The sequence below is a fragment of the Argopecten irradians genome, chromosome 8 (genome assembly GCF_041381155.1).
Source record: "Argopecten irradians isolate NY chromosome 8, Ai_NY, whole genome shotgun sequence".
Lineage (NCBI taxonomy): Eukaryota > Metazoa > Mollusca > Bivalvia > Pectinida > Pectinidae > Argopecten > Argopecten irradians.
The window spans coordinates 22,690,160-22,715,265 of NC_091141.1; the positions used below are offsets into that span (position 1 = coordinate 22,690,160).

Below are 25,106 nucleotides of genomic sequence, written 5' to 3' on the forward strand. Positions count from 1 at the left end.
TTCATCATCAAAGGTTGAATATGTTTGCTTTGTGGTGAAGGAAAGATCCAGGAGAAAACACCAACCTATAATCAAGTGACTGGCCAATCAGCCTATGTGGGGCTTTGTACATTTCTATAACAGAAAGTAACACAAATTAGATTTTATTATTTTTATTATGCATTTGCAAACTGAGCTTGCAAATTTCACAACAAATATTGACTGTGGTCCTCAAAATGAATTAGATATTGAAATCTTAGCCTACAACAGATACACTCATACACATCATACAATCATTGTTAGATGAAGATTATTACGATAATAAAGATTCTTTTTTATGTCAGGAACAATGTTCAGTAACATTTATAAAGACGATTCAACTTGATGGAATTTCATGCTAAATACAAATATTTGCCAGAGAAAAAACCACATAATTTTCTTCAAAAGAAAATGCTTACATGATTTATAATATTCTTGCTAATCAAATCTTTCCCGAACATGACAATAGTTTTTAAAATGGCATGTACACTTGTATATTGTTTCTGCCAAAAATGTATTCGGACAAATTCCTCAGTATACTTGTATAATCAATGGGATTTTGGAATTCGTCAGGAGCAAGTTTTAATATAACAGTATATATGTAATTCTACTAAATTTTTTAACAAAAAAATTCTTTGGATCGATTATTAAGTATATTACACATACAACAATACATGCAGCTCCCAACTTGTTTTCTTTCTCAAAAATCACACAATTATTTGAAGACATGAACTCTTTGAATAAAAAAAAAGAAAAAGAAAAGCAGCTGTTAAGAAGATTGATGATAGATGATTTCTTGAGAAAAACCAATTGTTGGTATACGATTAATAGACTATGATGAGACATTTATCAATACTACTTCAGACTGTCAGAATTACAAACACAATTTTACTGATAAAACAGTAGTTAAACTCCATACATTAACAGTTCATTCAAATCTAACATTTATGCAAATATACACCACTTGCTTCACAGTAACAATGATACAAGTAAACAATTTTGCCTTTTGTAGCATGCGTTTGGTCCAATCGCACATTTTCAGTATGTCCGTTTGAATATGCTACAATGTAGTCCGACAATTTGCAGTATTAGTTTCTATAAATCAGCTATGCTGGTATATAAACATTTCATATAAAGGCTTAAAGAAAAGGAAACAAAACAAACAGTTAAGGTACAAAAACTATTCAAAAAGGAAGTTATTTTATAACAGTCTTACTACTTGCTTCACAGAAAGAAATTCCAATCCTATGAATTTAAAAGTTACGGCGCCACTAATTGGGGCTGACTCTGACCCATGTGTTAACCTGATTATTACTGATTTAATTCACTATTAATAATCTGATCACAATTAACCAAGCGTCGTTCCTCAGCTCGCCTCCACAGCCTGCCCACCATCGCCAACTTCTACACCCTCCTCCTTCTCGGATTGATCATCGGCTTTCTTCTCCTCCGACTCTTCTTTGTTCTCTTCTGGTACCTTCTGCAATTGTATCAAGCATTCCAGAAGTTGATAAAGGAAGATGATGAAGGAAAATGATATTTGAAAGGTTTAAATACCGTAAAACAAAGTTATAACGAGCCTCTGAGAACCAACAAAATCACTTTGTTATAAACATAGTTCATTATATACATATTGCAGATATATTTTAGGAACCTTGATGGGTAATAAAATTACTAAGTTATAATCATGATTTCGCTGTAAGTGTGTTCGTTATAAGCATGTTTTATTGTATTGTTAGAATCAACTTTCAACCCAAAATACGTATTTGTTACTTATTGAAGGCTAACTCTACTTGTAATTAACTGAATGTTAAATATAGCTTCCCGAGGTAAATTCAAGGCTAAGGCCATAGTTGTATATTTTTTTCTGTTTTGCGTCATTTTGATTTTCTTAAACCTATCAGCCAGCAAGGCAAAAAAACACACACATGAAAATAAACACAATTTATTGCTATGGAATTAAAGTTTTTTGGGGGTTCAAAATTGATACTGATTTTGTACATTTTTCTACAAAAATAAGTTATTTCATTTTAACTGATCGAATTTAGAAAAGAATTTTATTTTTATAGATTGTACATCTACAGAAATTGTAGGAAACATTAATTACCCTGTTACACACCTCTTTTATTGACCATTTCGGAAAAAAATGTATGTTTTTGTTTTTTCACTCGAGAGATTTAAAACCTACCAGCACGCAGACGCAAAACAGAAAAAAACACAACAATGGCCTAACTCTAAGTATACCTGAGGTAACCTGAATTGAAGGCCAACTTATACTACGGCTAACTTAGACTAATTTTATTAACAACAATTTAAGGCTATGTAGTAACTACCTATGGTTTGTTGGAGGTTATCTATATTATATTATATAACTAACTATGGTTTATTTAAAACTACTTATAACTACCTGTGGTTTGCTGAAGGCTAACTATAACTAATTATGGTTTATTTAAAACTACCTGAAAGTACCTGTGCATGTGGTTTGCTGAAGGCTAACTATAACTACCTTTTACTTGCTGAAGGTAAGCTACCCTCTGATGCTAGGATGCCCTTTATCAGTGAGTGCCATTCTGAGTTTGATGGTTGTTGGTACCACGGACAGGCATGGTCTCACCGAAGGCAGCCATCTCCTGTTCTAGAGACATCATACCAGCAGCCATGTCATTATTCCACTCACCCAGACTGGCAAGGCCATCCTCATACTGGTGCTGAGGCTGAAGTGAGGGTGAGAGGTCACAGGTCAGGGTAGTATAAAGGTAAATTACCATGGCTCAACTATCATTTCTCAGGTTCCAGCATGCTAACCACATTTACGGTAATACTGATTCTAAAGCTTATTTTGTAAAGCAGGTAAAATTCTGGCAGTGTATAATTAGTTCAGCAAGCCACAGTCACAGACAATATTATGTTTTTATAGATATCACTATTATGTTCATGCCTAATATACTAAATTTAGAAACTCAATGTTTGGTCAATAACCTACTGATGAACTATTCAGACAGAGTTTGAGGGACAATGCTGCATTATGGGAAAACACCTTAACCACTTGGCCACTGTAGCCCAATTATAACTGTGAAGTATAGATCCTGGCTTTGAGTACATCTGGATTTTGTATTTTTGTTGTTGATAAAAAAAATACGAAATCATATTTGAATTTTTCCTATCCTCCCTTTCCCTGTGCCTAAAATTTAAGAGAGTGTGCAAGTCTCTTTTTCAAATTTTTTTATGAAAATCTAACCATAATGTTAACACTCACAATATGAAATTTCAATATGAATATGGCAAGTTTGTATCAAAGTCCAAGCAAAATCTTGTAATTTTCAGCTTTAATGAATACAGTAAAACATGGTTATAACAAACCTCTGGGAACCAATGAAATCACTTCATTATACAAAGCATAGTTTTTTTTTTATTAAATACATGTTACAGACATAGAATAGGAACTTTGATTGAGAATGAAAATTACTATGTTATAACTATGAATTCTTTATAAACGTGTTTTACTGTATTGTGTTTATTTTCTTGGGCAATAGGTTTTAAAATAGTTACAAAACAATCAGTGATTTATACAATTACAGTATTATTGTAAAGTAGACAACCAAACTTAGCCTGTGAGTAGTCTCTTCTTACCTTTTTGCTATCAGCCTCTGCAAACTTCTGGAACATTCCAGCGTAGATTTTTTTCTCTTTGTCTTTAAACTCCTTGATCTTCTGCATACACCTCGTTACTTGGTTCTTCGCTGCTTTGTTCTGGGGATCTAACTGGACCACTTGCTCAAAATCTTTTTTAGCTTGATCGTAATCTCCTTTGTTTTGTAAGGCCTGTAAATAATAATAAATATCAGTACAATATCTGCTGTAAAGCAGCAAAATCTCCATGAAGAATGACTCAAACTGCAGTTTTGAATAAGCATTAAGACGGATACTTTACTTTGAGGCGAGGTTTGGTAAAACCATTTCTACGCTGAATGTTAGATACTAACAGATAAATTAAGGGTAGGGACTACCATATATATATATATATATATCAAACTTGAAGGTTTAGGCATTTTGTTATTTTACCCTATGTGCATGGTTTGTTGCCCATTCCCCATGAGATAACAAATATACCCATATAGCACTGTATGTTTGTAAAAGAGAAAAACAAACTGGTCTGTGCTGTTGTTATATGTCATTGGACCTGACAATTTACCCTAAATGATCTACTGTAAACATACTTTATTTAGCTGTAGTTACATTTTAACACTTTTTTGTTGTGCTGGAACGGTTAGTAAAAATACCAACATTGTATTAACCAATCCGTAACCGGATAACCGTCGCTGTTTAAGTAAGGTTACAATCATACATTGATGCCATCATCCTCGATACTCCAGGGCTTCCGATCACTAGCGATCTCTACACCCCTGGACTATCTCATAGTGAAATTGAAGGCAGTTCAGCGGAAAACATTTGACCAATCACAGGCTAGCAAAGATTTCCTTTGAAGACCACAGAGAGAGCGATGACTAATATCAAAGCCACACAGTCAACCACAGTGTACCGTTATATGGCTCTTTTGATGTATATCAAATGACTAAATTACCTGTTCTATTCTGTTGCCTCTAGTTTTCCTATGAGATAGTCCAGGGGTGTAGAGATCGTAAGTGATCGAAAGCCCTGGAATATCGAGGATGTGATGCCATAAATTTGTTATACTTCGTATGGATTCCATAACAATCGCTCACATCTTTAAGGAAACAATCATTTGATGCAAAGAATTATTGCTTTGAATTAGATTTATTTTGTTTGTTTAAAGATGCTCCACCGCCGACAGAGCATAAATGATATTCATCATTTGAACAATAATCAGTGTTTAATCGTGTATGTATATGTCTAATTAACACAGAAAATAATGTTTGGTAATTTATATTTGCCTTTGGTGCATGCGCAATCAGTACTTCATTCCATATAGGATATAGTGCCAAGGAATTTTTTCGGGATGCAATTAATTATTTTTCATATTTTCAACTTTAAGTAAAATTAGAAGCTAAAAATTTTCAATGGTGGTAATGGTGTAAAGTAAGTAAATTTTGAAACTAAAGAAAAATACTCAATCGTCTGCTTCTGTTTTTGATAGTGAAAAAATACCATTTGTCAGCGGTGGAGAATCTTTAATAAAATCATGACGGTGAATGGAAAATTGGTGTAAACTACAATCAATGTCAAAGTAGGCCTACTTTCTGCACAGGCTTTGTTTTGCACATGGCACTTGCGCACATCACACTCACTGGAATGTTTGCATAGAAGCCAAGTGAAACCTAAGCATTTTAATGAAGACCCAGTTTCTGTTAACAATGCTGTTGTCGTAACACTATTAATTTCATTAAAAAATCGCACTTCTGAAAGCACATATACTTTATACTATAGTTAAAGACTGTGGTTTGTATAGTAAATTTATTACTTTGAGGAGTATATTTCCTTGATGAAATGTATATGGTGGTTATCAGATTGCTAAATGCTAACCAGATACAAGCTCAAGCCAAAACATGAACCGGTTATCCAGTTACCCGTTCTAGCACTACTTTTTTGCACTGTTATTGAAACACTAATTCATGCACAGTGCTAAATTTGGTAAAATGGTCTATCAGTATTGAACCACCGAATCGCACTAATTCATATTAGTGCTAATAAATCATAATTTACAGTTTTTCGCATTTGTGATAAAACATGACTGTGCTCTAAGAAGTATGTTTACAGTATTATTTACACTGGGTCAAGTCTTCAGTTCAGTTAGGTAGCCATTACCTGTTACATGTCCCCTAACTTCTGAATAACCCCATTCACAGCCACAGAGAGACTCACCTGTCCTCGCCTGAATAGTGCCTTAACATTATTGCTGTCTTGTTCAAGTGCCTTGTCGCATTGTTCTTGAGCTGCGTGAGAGTCATTAAGTTTTAAGTAACACATGGCCAAGTTAAGAAAGGCTGCCAGCAGGAGTGTAGATTTCCGTGTGGCGTCTTCCCCCTCGTCCATACCCGTCGCATTTTCTAACAGGGTTACCACCTGACTGTAGAACTTGACAGCCAGTTTGTATTTCTCCGCCTGTGAGTTAAGATTAAGAAAAGAAATAAAAATATGTGAACATAGTTGACAATTGCTTTGGCATTTGTCCAGCCTGCGTAAACTTTAATTGGTACTGATTGTACTATCAAATTCTAACACCAAATCCTATCATCTCCCTCTAGTTAAATTTTGCTCCTACGTTATGTATAATGATTATAACAATTAATTAATTTCATCTCTAATGGTAATGGTTAACTAATTTTTCATGAATTCTAATTGCCCATAAAAGATATGTTGGCTTACAGTAATGAGGTCAATCTTGCATCCTAATAACCACAGAGATCAAACTCTTTTATACAATCAAATTGAAAAGATTATTTTCTGGGCTGAAAATGAAAAAGCTTAGAAACATATCCTTATGTTTGGAAATTTTATCAAATATAGTTTGCATGAGTCACAGATATGATCAATCTGCTTTAGTATATAATAAGATACCTTAAAGTATGAAGTGCCTTTGGACTTTTTAATCTCGGCCTGCTCCAGTTTCTCACTTGCATCCATCTCCCAGGATTCTTTTGCCTGTTATAAACAAAACAACCAATGTCACAATATGATAATAAAACAGTGATTTATTTAAGTTATTTTCAAAACAAAATTGAATTGATCAAATACATATAGCAGGTCGTTCATTAGTGACCAGGTAGCTCAGTTGGTGGAGCATCCAGCTAGTGTTCGGAGGTCCCAGGTTCAAATCCTAGTCTCTCCGCTACATTTTCTTCTCTCACATACCTAATTCTCACATCATCAAATGTATTATCAGACAGGTATCAGTTTAAGTCATAAAATCTGCTTGATACTCTGTGAATTCATCCAATGTCATGGTTTTGCATGCAAATTGTCACCAAGTTATCATACCCAGACTAAACAAGAGGCCCAGAGGGCCTGTATCGCTCACCTGGTTTTTTGTTAGTAATTATCACAAGACTCTGACAATTAGAAAAATAAGCAAAATTGACTCCCAAAGTTTAATTTTGAATCACAACCATACAATGATGCTATTGATACCATACAAATATGCTATCCAATACATAGGTTCAGAGACAAAGTAGTTTATATGAAAGTAGTAGCCTAATTGACCTTTTTGACCTCGCATCTATTGCCGTCTAAGGCCCCGGGGGTCAGCCCTATCATTTGTACGATTTCAAATCCCAACCCTATAAGGATGCTACCATTGCATTATAAGTGCTCTTCCATTCTTAGTTTCAGAGAAGAAGTCATTTATATGGAAATAGCTAAATTAACCCCTTTTGACCCCACCCTTCAGGCCCCCGGGGGGTCAGCCCCATCATTTGTACAATTTTGAATCCCCACCCTATAAGGATGCTACCATTGCATTATGAGTGCTATCCCATGCTTAGTTTCAGAGAAGAAGTCGTTTATAAGGAAAAGCCAAATTGACCCCTTTTGACCCCGCCCCTCAGGCCCCCGGGGGGTTCAGCCCCATCATTTGAACAATTTTGAATCCCATCCCTATAAGGATGCTACAATTGCATTATGAGTGCTATCCCATGCTTAGTTTCAGAGAAGAAGTCGTTTATAAGGAAAAGCCAAATTGACCCCTTTTGACCCCGCCCCTCAGGCCCCCGGGGGGTCAGCCCCATCATTTGTACAATTTTGAATCCCAACCCTATAAGGATGCTACCATTGCATTATAAGTGCTCTTCCATTCTTAGTTGCAGAGAAGAAGTCATTTATATGGAAATAGCTAAATTAACCCCTTTTGACCCCACCCTTCAGGCCCCCGGGGGGTCAGCCCCATCATTTGTACAATTTTGAATCCCCACCCTATAAGGATGCTACCATTGCATTATGAGTGCTATCCCATGCTTAGTTTCAGAGAAGAAGTCGTTTATAAGGAAAAGCCAAATTGACCCCTTTTGACCCCGCCCCTCAGGCCCCCGGGGGGTCAGCCCCATCATTTGTACAATTTTGAATCCCCACCCTATAAGGATGCTACCATTGCATTATGGGTGCTATCCCATGCTTGGTTTCAGAGAAGAAGTCGTTTATATGGAAAAAGCCAAATTGACCCCTTTTGACCCCGCCCCTCACGCCCCCCGGGGGTCAGCCCCATCATTTGTACAATTTTGAATCCCCACCCTATAACGATACTACCATTGCATTATGAGTGTTATCTCTTGCTTAGTTTCAGAGAAGAAGTCGTTTATATGGAAATGCCAAATTGACCCCATTTGACCCCGCCCCTCAGGCCCCCGGGGGGTCAGCCCCATCATTTGTACAATTTTAAATCCCCACCCTATAAGGATGCTACCATTGCATTATGGGTGCTATCCCATGCTTGGTTTCAGAGAAGAAGTCGTTTACATGGAAATAGCCAAATTGACCCCTTTTGGCCCCGCCCCTCAGGCCCCCGGGGGATCAGCCCCATCATTTGTACAATTTTCAGTTAGTAGCCCATAAGGATGCTACCAGTCAAATTTTGTTGAAATCCGACCAGCGGTTATGGAGAAGAAGTCGATTGTTGACGGACGCCGGATGCCGGACGCCGGACGCCGGACGCTGCGGAATCCCATAAGCTCACCTCGGTCCTTCGGACCAGGTGAGCTAAAAACTAAAATTATCTTTGAGGGCTGAAATTGGGATATTATTCTGTAAGCTAGATTTTTTATTAATTTTCACAGGAATCTCTATAGAAAATTATTTAAATTCTTTCACAAGACAAAAAGACAAGGCATAAGACCAAAACTATCAAAATTGTATTGGTTTGCAATGATTTCGTTTTATTAAGCACCTATGCATTTTTTCAATTTTTTACACCCCCTGGGTACCTATTGGGTCTAATACGGTAATTGCCATTCGCAATATTAGAACCACCTGCATTTCTGTTTTGGAGAAAAATCTCAAATGGTACACACAGATGGCTACTCTAAGAGATGCCTGTCCCTATCAAGACTTGCCTTTTCAAATGACAGCATTTCTACATCAAACTGAAGAGTAGTATTAGGTGAAATGTTGAACTTTGAGTTTCCTTCATTTCCATATGCCATTGATGGTTGAATTTCTAATCTGCACTTTTCCTTCTTTTTCATCTTTTTGATTGCCACCTCTAGACCTTCAATCACTCCAGATTCTTCTCCTTCTCCTAGGATAAACTCTACTTGCTGGTCATCAAACACTGTCATACCGCATCGTCCCACGTAGTGAACTGTAGAAACACACGTAAAGGTTTGTAAACTAGCTAGTACATATAACAGATAAAGGGACATAACTCAACTTTGGGATTTTTTTTACTCTTAATATGCACTTTTTAAAGTGTCTTTGTTTTGCTGAGTAATCAGCTCTTGTGATTCCTTTATTTTTGATAGAATTCTCATGAACATACAAAAAACCAACAACATAATTTTCCTCTGTAGATAATCCAAGAAAAGATACAATTCAACGCCTCCCTAGCTTAAGCCAGGTTTAAATTGTAAAGAAAATGTCCTTCTGAAGATTGTTATACCTTTAACAGTAGCTCCGTCGTTTGGTGTTTGGTATCCTTCTCCGGCTTGTACAATGTGTCGGATTACAGAACCATCTTTCTTTTCAGAGATATCTTCTCCTGCAAAAGTTAATACCAAATCTCCAGACTCGATATCTGTGTAACTACATACACTAACATACATCTGTATCAGACAGTTGAGAGTACCATCTTGATGTTTGCACGGCTGTAATGAGACAGCTTATCTGAATGTTTATTTTTGAAGGATTTTGAATGTTATGAATGTTAGATATGCAACAAGGAAGGCCATGTGCACTAATACTAGAATTATATTAACGCTAGCTTAAAACTTAATGCCAGTGCAATTTGAACACACAATTTAATAGAATAACTCTGGAAGAAACAGAAGACTGGATATACAATCAGATAATAACTTCATAAAAAATAATCATTTTTTGACAAAATTTGCTTACAGATGGCACAGATGAGAAGTTGCTTTAATACATTTTTTATAAGAGTTATAATCATGAATGATTAATACAAACAGATAAACATTAATTAAGGTGTTTGCTGCTAAATTCTAGTGTTTTACCTTTCCATTCAAAGAGTTCAACTTCAAATATAAGTGTTGCATTAGCAGGTATCTTAGGCGGGGAACCATTCGCTCCATAGGCATAATCACTTCGGCATGTGAGGCGACAGATTTCTCCCTTCTTCATAGTAGCTACACCCAAATCCCATGATTTGATGACACTTCCTGAAGTAAAAAGATATATTTAGTCAATTCTTCATTTATTTATTTTTAAATACTTATTCATTTTATTTGTATTTTGCAAAGTAAAAATCCTTTGAACAGTTTTAGTCACACTTATACTAATTAGGATGTGCTATGATATATATGTTGGTAAAGGAAAGTTGAAAATATATATACATCTATAGTACAGATGTATACAATGGATGTATATGTATATCCAGAATTATGTGAGAGAGATAGAGGGGGAAAAACCCATCACCAGTCACACAATTCATGAATTATCCTGACACAAAGGCCAGGCGATAAATGTTTTATTACAGCAAAATAAAGAAAATCATTCTATGGAAATACATGTAAAAACTAAATTCACATTTCAAATGAATAAAAGTATTGCTGTACTCAACAGTTACTGCAGCCAACTAGTAGTGAACATGCCAGTCAAATTAGACACACATTCCAAAGTCTGCAACGTACAGGCTTAAATCTCCATTTTGTTCAGTAAATTATGTATAATACAGTATTGTTTGTGACATGTATTTACATCTTTGCATGTTGTCAAATATATACAAATGCTGATGACCTTTTGGACTGAATAATTGCTTGAACAACTTCTGAGCATGTTTAACTACAGAAATCTGGGAAGAGTTATCTACAGAGTTGGGATTAATTATTTCTCGCTGCCATGGTTACAGCTCAGATCTCATATTGGAGGTTTTACGCCGGCAGAAACAGTTGCTGTGGTATATCTAATTTATGGAATGTCATGTGACCAGTTTTTCCCCCCAATGAAAACATGCTTCTAATGGTAGCCATCCTCAATTTCCAGGGGTTATGATCACTTACAATCTCTACACCCCTGGAGCATGTCACAGCAAAAGGAGAAAAAAACTTATGCAGAGACTTTCTTTGAAGATTTAATTACAGAGAGCTATGTTCATCTTCAAAGCCGACCCAGTAATCCTGCAAGAGTTTAGATAAGGACGAAATGTTTTGGTAAAAAACAAATTGGAAGTCTTATTTCACCATTGTTTTATGTGCAAGTACCTTTTCCCAAATCAAATTCAAATTTGTCCCCCCTTCTTCTACTCGAGTCGAACTCCGATCCATCTTCAAGGGTGCCCACATAATGAACCAAAACCTTATCCCCTGGTAATGGTTTCTCTTCGCCGGTTCCTTCTCGTAGAATTTCTTTCAGCACTCCGCCATCTTTTGTAGGCGTTATGTCTATTTTTTCCGGTGCCGTATCCATTTTGTAGTCGATAAAAATGGAAAATGCAAACTTCAAATAAGGAATATGAAAGCTTTCTAATACCGAAACAATAGAACGCCGGTTTTTCGGTGGTTGCTGGAAGTTTCTATTATCACACGTGATAATTCAGCTCGTCCGTGTCCTCCAGACGCTTGCATTGATTGATGCGTACTGCTATTTGCTTCAAATGAATAGTTTTAGTCAAACAGCTTCAAGCATTGAAACATTGTAGCAAGGTCCTGTTATATATCCACATATTGTTTTATGATATTGTTTATAAACATATTTGTATTTTGTTCTAAAACATTTTAAAGATTTGTTTTTTCAACTTTGAACTTTATTCCATCTCTCCTTTTGAATATGATTTTTACCAATATAGACACTGAGACCTCTAAACTGAGTAAAATGTAGGCCTATGTGGTCTATGGACATTCTGGTGGATATAAACTGTAACTAATTCTCAGATGTTTTGTTTGTGAAGTGAAAGATGGGGATTTTTGGTGTTATTTTTAGAGATTAAGATAAGTTGAAAATCAACCAAATTCGCTTCACATGGTTTGTCAACTTCAATACTAAATTAAAACTTTACTATCAACAAATCTCAAAATACAACAGGGCAATTTCACTATTCAAGTGATAAGCTAATCACATTTTGAACAACCGGACTGGTTGCAAAGTACAAATACATTCAAATAAATTGTACGTATCGATTTTAATATTTCAACTAAATTTTGGTGCGTCATTTTTTAAAGGCCCACTACCGTTCCACAGCAAAACATTTAGGTTTCTTAAAAAACATTGACACGTGTAATAATTACGGTAAGCTAATCGCGTTTGCGACTCTACAAAAATATCGATCTTGTTTTACATTCACATTTAAAAAATTAAAAACCGTAAATTATAAGTTGTCCGGTCACTAGCTGTAGGCAGAAATTTAGATAGTAATGTATACTATAAAAAAGCTCAGCTGCTGTAGGTATCTAACCAAAAGTATTCGTAATTAGGCCTACATGTAGTTACTTTTTCCAATATATACTCGAAAGCATGATATCATTTTACATCTCTTCTTTGAATTTTCCTTAGGCCTATCTATTGATGGATTTTAGCAAAGGAAATTATCTACACTTTCAGCTCATAATATTTGCAAAATTTCTCAGTGTTTCGTTTTCAAAATATGATTATTTTTGTGCATCACTAAAATGGCAACGAAAAAGGTTTGCTTGCATGGTTATAAAACACGGCTTTCTCAAAAAGTACATAAAGGAAAATAGAAAATCTTATGTCAATATTACTATGAACTGGAAGTGTAGACAGTTCTCTAGAAGTACACATAATTTGCAATTGGTTGAAATCAAAGAGAAAACGTACAAATGTATAGACTATATACGGGGAAAAAGAATTATGAATACTTTTGTCCATTGACTTTAATTCGTAAACGCCGCGCGTAGCAATCAGGCTAGCGCACCTACGCCAAAATGAACGGGGCGCTTTTTTGGCATCCTTATTTAGTCATACGCATCCGAATGTAGAGTTATCCTCCCTATCACATGCTTATAACAACAGGTGGCGTTAGTGTTTGGAATGGCGACGACCTGTCAAAAGATCCTACAGCTTTAAGACGGATAGAGTAAAAAAAGTTGTTTTGAGTTGTTGTAATGCTATGCCATCGACAGGAAGTGTCAAGCTACATATCTAGGGACTGAGTGACATATTTGAAATCATTTGGGTATCGAATGATTCCAATTGAACTTGTTGTAATCCACCAACGATCAGAACCTGACGTTTTGCAAATCCAGTTTTGTTGTTTCGTATTGTAATCAGGCAAGTATTTAGAGACTTGATATCAAATCAATACATCCAGGGTAAGTAATAGTCCCTAACTAGAAAATCACTGTTAAAAGTGACAAAACATTTTGATTGCCACTTTCAAAACACATTTATTATACATGTAGAATTTGAATTAAAAGGTTTTAAAAGAAAAAAAAAAAGAAACAGTGTAGTAGCAGAAAAATAAATGATACTGTTTCATCTGGTAGAAGGAGGTAAAAAAATTTAATTCGGAAAGGTAGTGGGCCATTAATTATATTAAAAAACAACAACATTTTATGGCTATGACAGAAGCTCATTCCTGAAATGACTTCATTTTGTGTATACAGTCAAACCTGTCTATAAAGACCACCCATCTAGGGACGAAGGAAAATAGTCTGTATATAGCCAAGTGGTCTTTACAACATGTCAAATTGTATTCACTATTGAAATTTACCATTTTGGAACCTGGTCTTGATAGCAGATGGTCTTTATTCAAAGGCAGTCACATGTATTTTCATTTACTGGTCTGTAAATATCTCTTATTAGCTTATTCGCCTTAATTAGCACCCCTCCCCCTATAAGCACCTCTCCCCTTTTCTGGAGAAGGAGTTGAATAATTGCTCTGGCCTTTGGCAGTAATATTACAGCAAATACAGTATTATTATTAGGGCTGTCACAGATACTAAATTTTGTCCCCGGGTACCCGAATTTTAGTACCCGACCCGTACCCGGGTACTCGACACAGATCTACTGCTTTTGTAACAAATTGGGTTACGTTGTGTTTGTTGTTTGGAAAGATTGGTTGATCGACAGAGATTCGATGAAATCATATGTGAGTTCAGTAAAGATAGCTTCACTCGTTAAGTGTCTACTTCATTTCTATTTGACATTCATAATTGCTAATGAGCTGCCGTAAAGTGTCAGTCTAGCCAGCGTGTCTGTAGCTATACCAGTCCCAGAGGAAATGTTTTTGCACATGCGCAACAGGATGTACTACATGCGGACGGTCTCTTGTGTTATCGGATATGACTATAGTGTGACCTATTTAAGTGCACATGTCCGTCAAGTAGATTGTTCTCGCATCAAAAGACGGTCATGAGAATTAAAATGTATTGAAAAAATAAGGTTTCATCCTTGGTGAGTGAAAACAAAAACAAATGAGTTGGATTTTGTAATACTTTTAATATAAGTTCTGGACTTGTTTACGTACATCCAGACGAATTGTCCTATTTTGACGGGTACCCGGGTACACATTTTTTGACCCGGTTACATCCCCAACCCGACCCGTAACCGGGTACTCGGGTACTTGTAACAGCCCTAATTATTATTATCATGTACATTATTGCAGTTTAAAGGCCCACTACCTTTCCGGAGCAAAATATAAATGTTTCTTAAAACATTAATACATTCAGAAAATATATATCGATGGCCTAAGATGAGGTTACAACACCAAACATATGCAAGATTCCCTGCGTAATGTTTGATAATAGTGGAGAGTTATTTCGCTGTTTTTGCCGTCTGGCGCAGTGATAATCAACTACAGCTTGGTATTTAGGATGACCGCGGGAAACATAAGACGACCCGCGTTATGAAAATTAACATTTTATTTATTTCAATCAAATTGTTCAGAAGGTGATGGTACGTGTGGTATTAACGGTAAGTTAATACCTTTTGCGACTCTACAAAATTATCGATCTCATTTTACTTTCCCGTTTAAAAAATTAAAAGCCGTTTCGGAAAGGTAGTGGGCCTTTAAGGTCATTAGTATTAAAGTGTATTAATCTTAAAATAAAAACAAAAACTATTGCCATTTTCACACTTGACCTTCCCAACTTAGGCAAATTTTCTCCTATTTTGACTACCAGTTGGTTGCCAATCATAAATGTACATGGTTCAGAAATGCTGTTTATTTTTCTGAGTCTTTGCAACAAATGACCTAATGTATTGTCCATGTTTGGGTATCCTCCAGTTTGTACAGATTCTCATTATCGATGAGAGCCAGTTTAGGGTAATGGTGACTTAGTGTGGTATATTTCCTTCAAATTCTTATTTAAGTATTATTTTATGGATACCAATTACATGTATAGTAGAAGAGGAAAATTCACATGAAGGCCATACCAAAATCAACGATCCTTTGAACCATAGATTGATTCCTCACCAATTGATTATTGTGATGTGGTTGCAATTGTATGTCATAAGGTTAGAGGTATAAGTATGTTATGACTAATAAATAAAAAAGTTACAATGACCCGGCATTAATTAGCTATATATCTAATCAATATTTATCACTTTTAATAGTTATAAGAAGATAATGAATTCATTTCTGATGCCATGTTCTAACTTTTTCAATAAAATAATTCAATAACTTTAACGTTTATACTGAACAGAACTTTGATTATTTCAACAGGCATCACAGCAACAATGAATTTTGTTTGTCAACTGAAACAAGCTCTGGTGGTAGATGTGAAGAAAAAGACAGTAAACAACATGTAAATGATGGGATAGAGATATGTGTACCTCTTCACTGATTTATTACGATCACAGCTTCACAACACAGCCACTGTCAAGGTAGTTACATATGTTTTAAGTATATGATTTTTATTAGCTCACCTGGCCGGAAGGGCCGGTGAGCTTATGTCATGGCGCGGCGTCCGTCGTCCGTCCGTCCGTCCGTCCGTCCGTCGTCCGTCCGTCCGTCCGTCCGTCAACATTTCCTTTAAATCGCTACTAGTCATAGAGTTCTGCATGGATTGTAACCAAATTTGGCCACAAACATCCTTGGGGGAGGGGGAACAGAACTTGTATAAATTTTGGCTCTGTCCCCCCCCGGGGCAGGAGGGGCGGGGCCCAATAGGGGAAATAGAGGTAAATCCTATAAATCGCTACTTGTCCTAGAGTTCTGCATGGATTGTAACCAAATTTGACCACAAACATCCTTGGGGGAGGGGAAACAGAACTTGTATAAATTTTGGCTCTGGTCCCCCAGGGGCAGGAGGGGCGGGGCCCAATAGGGGTAATAGAGGTAAATCCTTTAAATCGCTACTTGTCATAGAGCTCTGAATTGAATGTAACCAAATTTGGCCACAAACATCCTTTGGGGAAGGGGAACAGAACTTGTATAAATTTTGGCTCTGGTCCCCCGGGGGCAGGAGGGGCGGGGCCCAATAGGGGAAATAGAGGTAAATCCTTTAAATCGCTACTAGTCATAGAGTTCTACATGAATTGTAACCAAATTTGGCCACAAACATCCTTGGGGGAAGGGGAACAGAACTTGTATAAATTTTGACTCTGGTCCCCTGGGGGCAGGAGGGGCGGGGCCCAATAGGGGAAATAGAGGTAAATCCTTTAAATCGCTACTAGTCATAGAGTTCTGAATGGAATGTAACCAAATTTGGCCACAAACATCCTTGGGGGAGGGGGAACAGACCTTGTATAAACTTTGGCTCTGACCCCCCGGGGGCAGGAGGGGCGGGGCCCAATAGGGGAAATAGAGGTAAATCCTTTAAATTGCTACTAGTCATAGAGTTCTGAATGGAATGTAACTAAATTTGGCCACAAACATCCTTGGGAGAAGGGGAACAGAACTTGTATAAATTTTGGCTCTGATCCCCCGGGTCAGGAGGGGCGGGGCCCAATAGGGGAAATAGAGGTAAATCCTTTAAATCGCTACTTGTCGTAGAGTTCTGAATGGAATGTAACTAAATTTGGCCACAAACATCCTTGGGGGAAGGGGAACAGAACTTGTATAAATTTTGGCTCTGACCCCCCGGGGGCAGGAGGGGCGGGGCCCAATAGGGGTAATAGAGGTAAATCCTTTAAATCGCTACTTGTCGTAGAGTTCTGAATGGAATGTAACCAAATTTGGCCACAAACATCCTTTGGGGAAGGGGAACAGAATTTGTTTAAATTTTGGCTCTGGTCCCCCGGGGGCAGGAGGGGCGGGGCCCAATAGGGGAAATAGAGGTAAATCCTTTAAATCGCTACTTGTAATAGAGTTCTACATGAATTGTAACCAAATTCGGCCACAAACATCCTTGGGGGAAGGGGAACAGAACTTGTGTAAATTTTGACTCTGGTCCCCCGGGGGCAGGAGGGGCGGGGCCGAATAGGGGAAATAGAGGTAAATCCTTTAAATCGCTACTAGTCATAGAGTTCTGAATGGAATGTAACCAAATTTGGCCACAAACATCCTTGGGGGAAGGGGAACAGAACTTGTGTAAATTTTGGCTCTGTCCCCCCCCGGGGCAGGAGGGGCGGGGCCCAATAGGTGAAAAAGAGGTAAATCCTTTAAATCGCTACTAGTCATAGAGTTCTGAATGGAATGTAACGAAATTTGGCCACAAACATCCTTTGGGGAAGGGGAACAGAACTTGTATAAATTTTGGCTCTGGTCTCCCGGGTGCAGGAGGGGCGGGGCCCAATAGGGGTAATAGAAGTAAATCCTTTAAATCGCTACTAGTCATAGAGTTCTGCATGGATTGTAACCAAATTTGACCACAAACATCCTTGGGGGAAGGGGAACAGAACTTGTATAAATTTTGACTCTGGCCCCCCGAGGGCAGGACGGGTGGGGCCCAATAGGGGTAATAGAGGTAAATCCTATAAATCACTTCTTGTCCCAGAGTTTTGCTTGGATTGTGACCAAATTTGGCCATAAACATCCTTGGGGGAAGGGGAACAGAACTTGTATAGATTTTGGCTCTGACCCCCTGGGGGCGGGAGGGGTGGGGCCCAATAGGGGATTTAGAGGTTAATATTAAAATTCCTTCAGAAAAGAAACAATGAACCTGTGTATTCAGAACATTACTTGGCATTACAAACCAGGTGAGCGATACAGGCCCTCTGGGCCTCTTGTTTTTATCTATGTATGTGTATGATTACGTATGTGTATGAATATGTATGTGTGTTATTATGTATGTTTATGATTACATATGTGTACGATAACATATGTGTATGATTATGTATGTTTAAAAGGAAAGGAGAAAATGTAGCGGCCACTATTAAGGTAATATATGTCTGAGTGTATGATTACTTTAATTTGCACTTTGATAATAAGGGAAAACCTGAGATTGTTAAAAACTTTAATTTGCGCTTAGGTTATAAGGGAAAACCCGTTTCAAAAACTGAGTAAGTCTAAAGAATTTTAGATTGTCAAATCATATTTATTCTTAATCAAGCATGCATCAACAGAATGCAGCCTAATAAGTAAAGACAATGGAATGAGACCACATTGATGACATATCAACATTTTATATGGCGATACATTTTAATTGACTAATTTATGAACAGAGTTTATTGTGACTTACTGATCGGATAATTATGAAAACTAAAAAAAAATAATTAATTTAATATTTTAAAATATTAATGTGACTTCCATTAGGGTAATTTTACTACAGTTTAATCTATCTCAGACAAATTGCAAAAAAATATGTCTCTATATAGATAGCCTCGTTAAATTTTTGACATTTTTTAATTGCTACTGTTGGATGAATTATCACTTAGACTCAATACACTTTGTTATCATGATTCCAGTTAAAGTGAATTGTCGGTCAAAGAAATCCTATGACGAAAAAATGGTGTTACATATCCAGTAAAATTTCTTACGAAATAGAAATTACAGTTTTATTATGCAGAGTATAACAACCATTCTCCTTTATCGTGTACTGTATTATGTAACCATGTATGCATGTTTGCTTTTGAACGGTAAGGCCCTTGGAATTTAACTGATTTTGAGGTTGAAGTAGTGTTAAAGTTATATGTGCCGTAACTGGTCGAAAATTTGGACATGCTATTTTTTCTTCAATTATCTATTTAAAACCATAAGTTTTAATGAATAAAGCTTTGAAAATCATTCAAAAGAACAGACAAACATATATAATGCCTTATAAATGTTAGTTAGAACACATTGGTTATGCACTGTGAAATTCTTGTTTTTTATGCCTTATACATGTTTAGATGGAAATATACCTTCAGAAATCACTTAACAATTACTAATAATACTGTAAAAATGTGCAATGAAATTGTGGACAACAAGATGGCTTCATGGTCTGACCGTATGTACTCATTTCATTACACTGAAGATGTTAATATAATGATTTTTGGCAGTACTGCCAAAAATCATTTTCAGTCCTTTTTGTACTTGTAAAATTAAAACCTATGCATTGAAAGTATTGTAATTCTCAAAATGTTGGTAACTTTTGGAGTTTAATAACATATTAAAAGCTCTTCTTGATTCGTGACCATGAAAAATATGGCACATATAACTTTAAGTTGTTTAATAGATAATTTAGTGTTTGTTATCATAAACAGTTTTATCATTACAATAAATCATTAACTAATGATTTGTTGTTCACGTTTTAGATGAAGCCAGATGTGTCAGATTATGTGGACCAGTACGTCCGTGCTGTGTATGATTTCAATTCCACTCAGAGAGGGGAAATAGCCCTCTCCAAAGGGGAGATAATCCGTGTAGTATCAGTGGTGGATAGCAATTGGCTGAGAGGAAAAAGAGGAGATAAGGAAGGGAGTTTTCCTGTGAGTTTTGTGGAGAAAGTTACATTACCTGCGGTACAGCTTGGGCAGAAAGTGTTTGGAGCTATAGAAAATTTCCCATCACAGCAAGATGGGGATCTTCAGTTAAGGAAAGGTAATTGAATTTTACACATTGCTTTATAATATTTTCAGGTTGATTGCACACATATATAATCATATGAAAAAATAATTTTATTTTTGTTTCTCGATTTGATATCATTCATTTGAATCTTGATTCAATAAGGGATTATCTTGACTCTGCAAATGGAAAGTACTTAAATAGGTGTAGCCTGATGTCAAATCCGTTAGAAAATATAAATACTTTTTGGAATAAAATTATAACTGATAGGATTCAAAAAGATCAAGCATGAATGTCAATATGTGAAGTTTGAAGTAGTGCAAAACATTCAATTAATGGGTTAAAATATCATATCTTGTGTAAAGAATTCTGTTTTTGATTTCCAGAGTTGGCTTCTCTTCTGAGTAGGCATTGTTTGCTTTACATCTCTCTTGTGTTTTGTGATTTTATTAAAATGATTATGTACAATTTATGGTCATCAGATGGAAATTTTCATCCAGATTTATCAATATTCCCTTTGATGTTAGGTAGATAACGTATTTTTTGTTCATATCACCAACTGTTTACAACTGTTTCAGGTACTGTGGTTGTGGGGCTGCGTCGGATAGACGAGAACTGGTGGGAAGGTAAATCGGGGGATAACCATGGCATTTTTCCAATCACACATGTGATGGAGCTTGAGGTCCCCTCCTGTCTCCGGGAGAGGTCCAAAAGTGTCCACTCGTCAGAACCCATGTTTGCTCGAGCCCTGAGGGACGCTGTGGCTCAGCTGGATGGAGAACTTGGTTTCAATGTCGGAGATATGATCACTATCACTGAAGTGGTCGATGAGGATTGGTACATAGGGGAGCTGAGTGGACGTACGGGTATGTTCCTGGCTTCCTGCGTAGAGTTATTACAAGACACTTCTGCACTGGAAAACTCTCAGAGGGACGATCCTGGTCCTCAGGCATCCACTACTGTAGGAACGTACAACACATCAATTGAATCTAACTCCTCCACAAACAAAACTGAAACTCACTCATCAAGTCCAGCATCTGTATCAAAGAACTCCACTGAAGTTCCAGAAGTGGTAACTTCACGCTCTACCTCCCACGAGGCTGACATTACACCCTATGCTCGCACTCTATACCCCTTTGTAGGTCAGTCGGAAGACGAGTTGACATTTCGCGGCAATGAGATGGTTTATCTTATACAGCATGTGGATGAACAGTGGATTGAAGGCGAGCTTGAGGGAAGGACTGGATTGTTCCCTGCCTCGTATGTTTCTATCATTGTCGATTGTCCTTACGCCTCGGATGCCACGTCTGCTGGTACAGTACCTGTAGAACCACCATCTTCAGTGACGACCATATCAGAAGACAGTAACAGCTCTGAGAGAGGACCAAGTGAGACAGAATTACTGAGGCTTGGTGGAGTTGATTCCACTGTAGGCCGTTATGGGCTGGTTAAGTTTACATTTGTTGGGGAAAGTAGTGGGGACCTCAGTGTGATGGAGGGTGATACTGTCCGCATTATAAATCATATTGACGATAACTGGATCATGGCTCAAGATGACCGTGGTAAGTCAGGAATTTGTCCAAAAACATTTGTTGAAATTTTTGATGATAGTCCCGACATTCAGCCTCGAGGACACTTGTCAGAGAATAAACCAGATACAAGTGAAAATCAAATTACGAAGACAGCGAAAAATTTGGATAATGATGCTCCAAAAAATATAAGCATGGATAAAATAACAAAACCAACCGTGAAGCCATTGGTGTCCCCAAAGCCAGCCCTGAAACCCAAGCCAGCTTTACTTCCAAAACCTTCTCCAAAGCCATTAAAGACATCAGTGCCATTGACATTACAAAGTTCCGAGGAGAACGGAAGTATGCAGAGGTCGCCATCCTCCCCTGTATTACATAGTGCAATAATTTCCAATTCAAGCTCCAAACCAAAGTCTTCATCAACTTGTGAACTTGACCGGGTCGGGTTGGTTCAGCCTCAAAAATGGACAGAGGGAGCCAACATTAACAAAAACCTTGACTCTCTCATAGCAAGTGAGATGGAAAAGGCAATGGAGGAGACTCGGTCTCGCAGCTCCAGTACCCAGAGTACAACCTCGTCTGGGTCCAGTGCTGCTTCTGTGACTCGAGATACGGAGAGTCAAGGTTCGATGAGAGTGAAACGCCCTCCTCCTCCCAGTCAGACATCTTCTAATCAGTACAGACACTCTGTGAACTTTCCTGTGACCTTTGACTCCTCTGACACACCACAATCACGCTTAACTAGACAGAAAAGTCTAGCAACATCCCCAACTGCCAGTAATCAGATCAATGTAGGGAACTCGACGTTTTTCACAGATATTCTCATACCAGAAAGAAAACCTCCGGTCATGAGGAAGCCACCACCTCCACCACAAAGAGTGCCATCTGTTGATGTACTTGATCGGAGGTTGTCTTTAAAAAAGCCACCTCCTCCCCGTCCTACTGTGCCTTGGGGTAGCTCACAGGATGTACATACTTCTCCAAAAATGACAAGCAAGAATAAACCTCACAGATCTGCCCCATGTCCTCCGAAAAATCTACGTGTTCCATCGCGCCCTGCTCCGCCCACCCCATCACAGATGTGCCCACCGCCTGCACCAAAGCGACCGCCGCCCCGGAGACCATTATCAGAGGAGGCCATCGATAAATGTAAGGATAATATACAAATAGTTATTTAATTGACTGAAATTTTTGTTAGTGTACTCAAATTTTAGCACATAATTTTCACAGCTTTGAGCAATAATGAATTGATAAACTCGAGCTCATATACATATATTCAAAAGAAGTTACTTCAGCAGGAAGAGTGGTATATAATTTTCAGCTAAAAAACTCCAATTTTAGTTTCAGTTAACTCTTATATTAATTTAAAGTCCTTTGCCACAGTTTCATGGGGTAAATGTTAAACCATTGCAAGCATTTCTGTAAAGAAAAATAGAGAATTATAGTATTATTACATTAATACACAATATATTTAAACTTCTTATAGATGAAGCCAATTCTGAAGTGATCCGAGACTTGCGTAACAGAATACAGGAAGTTGAAAAGGATTTGGAGGTAGTATAAAATTAACATAAATATATATACTTACAAGCAAGGATCCTTGAATTTATATTAATGTACAAGGTTATATATTAATGATACTGCGTTTGTTGTAATAAGCGCGCTGGATGCTTAAAAATTAAAACAAAATATGAATTTCATGTTATTTGAAATATAATGCTGATGTTATAAGCATCACACAATTGTAAAACATTGTTTAAATTGTTTATATAACTTAAACTCCTTCTTCAGAAAAGGGGAGTGGCACTTATAGGGGAGGGTGTTAATTACGGGAAATATGGTAATATAAAGTTATTGATAGACTAATTGCCTTGAAAAAAATAGCATGTGATAGTATCTAAATGATTCAAGTAGGAAAAACATTTTCATCAATTTGAAGGGAGGAGTCTGTTTATTTTGGACATTTATCTTTTGAGTAAATAATAATATTAATTGAAAAAGTGAGCTTTATAATGTTGTAATTAAAAAATGTGTTTACAGAATTGTCGAAAGTGTAAAAGTGAGCTTGAAGAAATGTTGACTAACAGTCGAGAAGAAGATCGAGCAGAGGTGTATGACAATGTGGAATTTTATGATGAAAACATCAAAGGTCTCACGGATGAGTTACAAACCCTGAGAGGTAAGTATTTAATGACTTCACAAGAGTTAAAATCAAAAAGAAAGACTGTCACTCTTGTTTTGACTAATCAATTTTCAAACATGTAAGTCATTGTTTGCTTGATCTCTTCTCTAAAATCCAACTCAGAATTTGTACTGAGCTATGAATTTAGCAGGACTAAAAATCTGTTCATCTGCAACTTATATTTTTTCTGTAATTAATAATTCAGAGGTCTAGTAGTGCGCTGGAATGAAGGGCTTCTCCACTTAGCCACAGAGAGGTCATTTAAAAAAGGAAAAAAATTGAATGTCTTCCAACAACAACTTAATATGTGAAAGACCTAAAGAACTTGAATACTAATTGGCATGAAGCTTGTTGGATGAAGAACTTTTATTTGCTGGTTAAATATATCAGAAACTTCTACTGAAGAGATCTTGGTGTACCATTCTTATTTGTTAGTTGAAGAAAAGGTGTACTTTTTCAGTCCATTTGATTCTTTTGTGTAGATCCAAAGATTTTCCACTACACTGTATGTTTTAACTTTATTTTATTGTGCAAATTAATCAGATGACTGATGGCCCGCGGATCTCTTGTTAATTTGCTAATTTTTGTGTACTTACGTTTTTGCAGAAACTCTGATATTGTATTTTTTGTGTTTATTTGTTATTTGCAGAAACTCTTCAGAAACTCTCCCCAGAAGAAGTTGATGCCGTTGAACAACAGATCGCTGAAGAGAAACAGAGATTAGCGGACGAGAAACAACGCATTGAAGATAAGAAAAAGCAGGAAGAAATGATGGAGAAAAGAGCAGAAAAGAGATCCAAAGTGATAGATGAACTGATACAGACAGAGAAAGACTATCTGCAGAGCCTTCATTTGTGTATGGAGACTTTCTTAAGTCCTGTAGCAGAAAAGGTAAACTTCTTTCATCTAGAAACCTTTTTGCCTTAATCTGACCTATTTTTATCCCCCGCCCAACGAAGTTGGGCGGGGGATATACAAATGGGTTCCGCCCATCCGTCCGTCCGTCCGTCTGTCTGTCCGTCCGTCCGTACGAATGGTTTCCGGAGCATAACTCTAAAACCAGTTGAGATATTTCCATGAAACTTCATACACACATTGGTCTTATGGTCTAGTAGTGCCTTTTGCTATTTTTAGGTTTTCATTTTTTGCTTTTTTTTTTTTTCTGTAACCATAGAAATATTGCTGAAAATATCATATTTTTGTAGCAGGTTCATTTCCGGAGCATAACTCTAAAACCAGCAGAGATATTTCCACGAAACTTCATAGACACATTCTTTTTATGGTCTAGTAGTATCTTTTGCTATTTTTAGGTTTTCATTTTTTGCACTTTTTCCGTTACCATGGAAACATTGCTGAAAATATCATGGTAAATGGTAAATGTTACTTTGCAAAACTCCACCCATCTTTGTGT

The 25,106-nt window shown here is 37.0% G+C and overlaps 2 protein-coding genes across 3 annotated transcripts in view; one reads left to right on the forward strand and one right to left on the reverse strand.

Annotated features, from left to right (window-relative positions):
- Nucleotides 1–136: 136 nt before the first annotated feature.
- LOC138329702 (peptidyl-prolyl cis-trans isomerase FKBP5-like) lies at nt 137–11,712 on the reverse strand. 2 transcript variants are annotated; one of them, XM_069276966.1, is made up of 9 exons: nt 11,361–11,712; nt 10,155–10,319; nt 9,584–9,682; nt 9,039–9,286; nt 6,556–6,639; nt 5,860–6,099; nt 3,649–3,840; nt 2,525–2,732; nt 137–1,498 (listed from the first exon to the last, which is right to left on the reverse strand). In XM_069276966.1, the coding sequence occupies exons 1-8, from the start codon at nt 11,563–11,565 to the stop codon at nt 2,574–2,576; spliced, it is 1,392 nt and encodes a 463-aa protein (XP_069133067.1). In that variant the 5' UTR covers nt 11,566–11,712; the 3' UTR covers nt 137–1,498; nt 2,525–2,573. The 2 variants fall into 2 exon arrangements, with proteins under 2 accessions (XP_069133067.1, XP_069133068.1); XM_069276967.1 differs by lacking the exon at nt 2,525–2,732 and having other exon boundaries at nt 11,361–11,708.
- A 1,409-nt stretch (nt 11,713–13,121) lies between these two features.
- LOC138329704 (dynamin-binding protein-like) overlaps nt 13,122–25,106 on the forward strand; it is a 29,836-nt gene continuing 17,851 nt past the window's right edge. The window contains exons 1-7 of the mRNA XM_069276969.1: nt 13,122–13,386; nt 15,782–15,942; nt 19,735–20,020; nt 20,563–22,662; nt 23,000–23,067; nt 23,554–23,692; nt 24,345–24,586. Coding sequence (XP_069133070.1) covers nt 19,735–20,020; nt 20,563–22,662; nt 23,000–23,067; nt 23,554–23,692; nt 24,345–24,586 — 2,835 coding nt within the window. The 5' untranslated portion in view covers nt 13,122–13,386; nt 15,782–15,942. The remainder of the gene's footprint in view (nt 13,387–15,781; nt 15,943–19,734; nt 20,021–20,562; nt 22,663–22,999; nt 23,068–23,553; nt 23,693–24,344; nt 24,587–25,106) is intronic.

Excerpts from the sequence above, each read along its gene's own strand:
- LOC138329702 (XM_069276966.1), bottom strand. The coding sequence starts at position 11,565 with ATGGATACGGCACCGGAAAAAATAGACATAACGCCTACAAAAGATGGC. Across the intron at positions 9,683-10,154 it reads TGAACTCTTTGAATGGAAAG|GAGAAGATATCTCTGAAAAG; the intron begins GTAAAACACTAG and ends TAACTTTTGCAG. Across the intron at positions 3,841-5,859 it reads CACTATTCAGGCGAGGACAG|GCCTTACAAAACAAAGGAGA; the intron begins GTGAGTCTCTCT and ends TATTATTTACAG.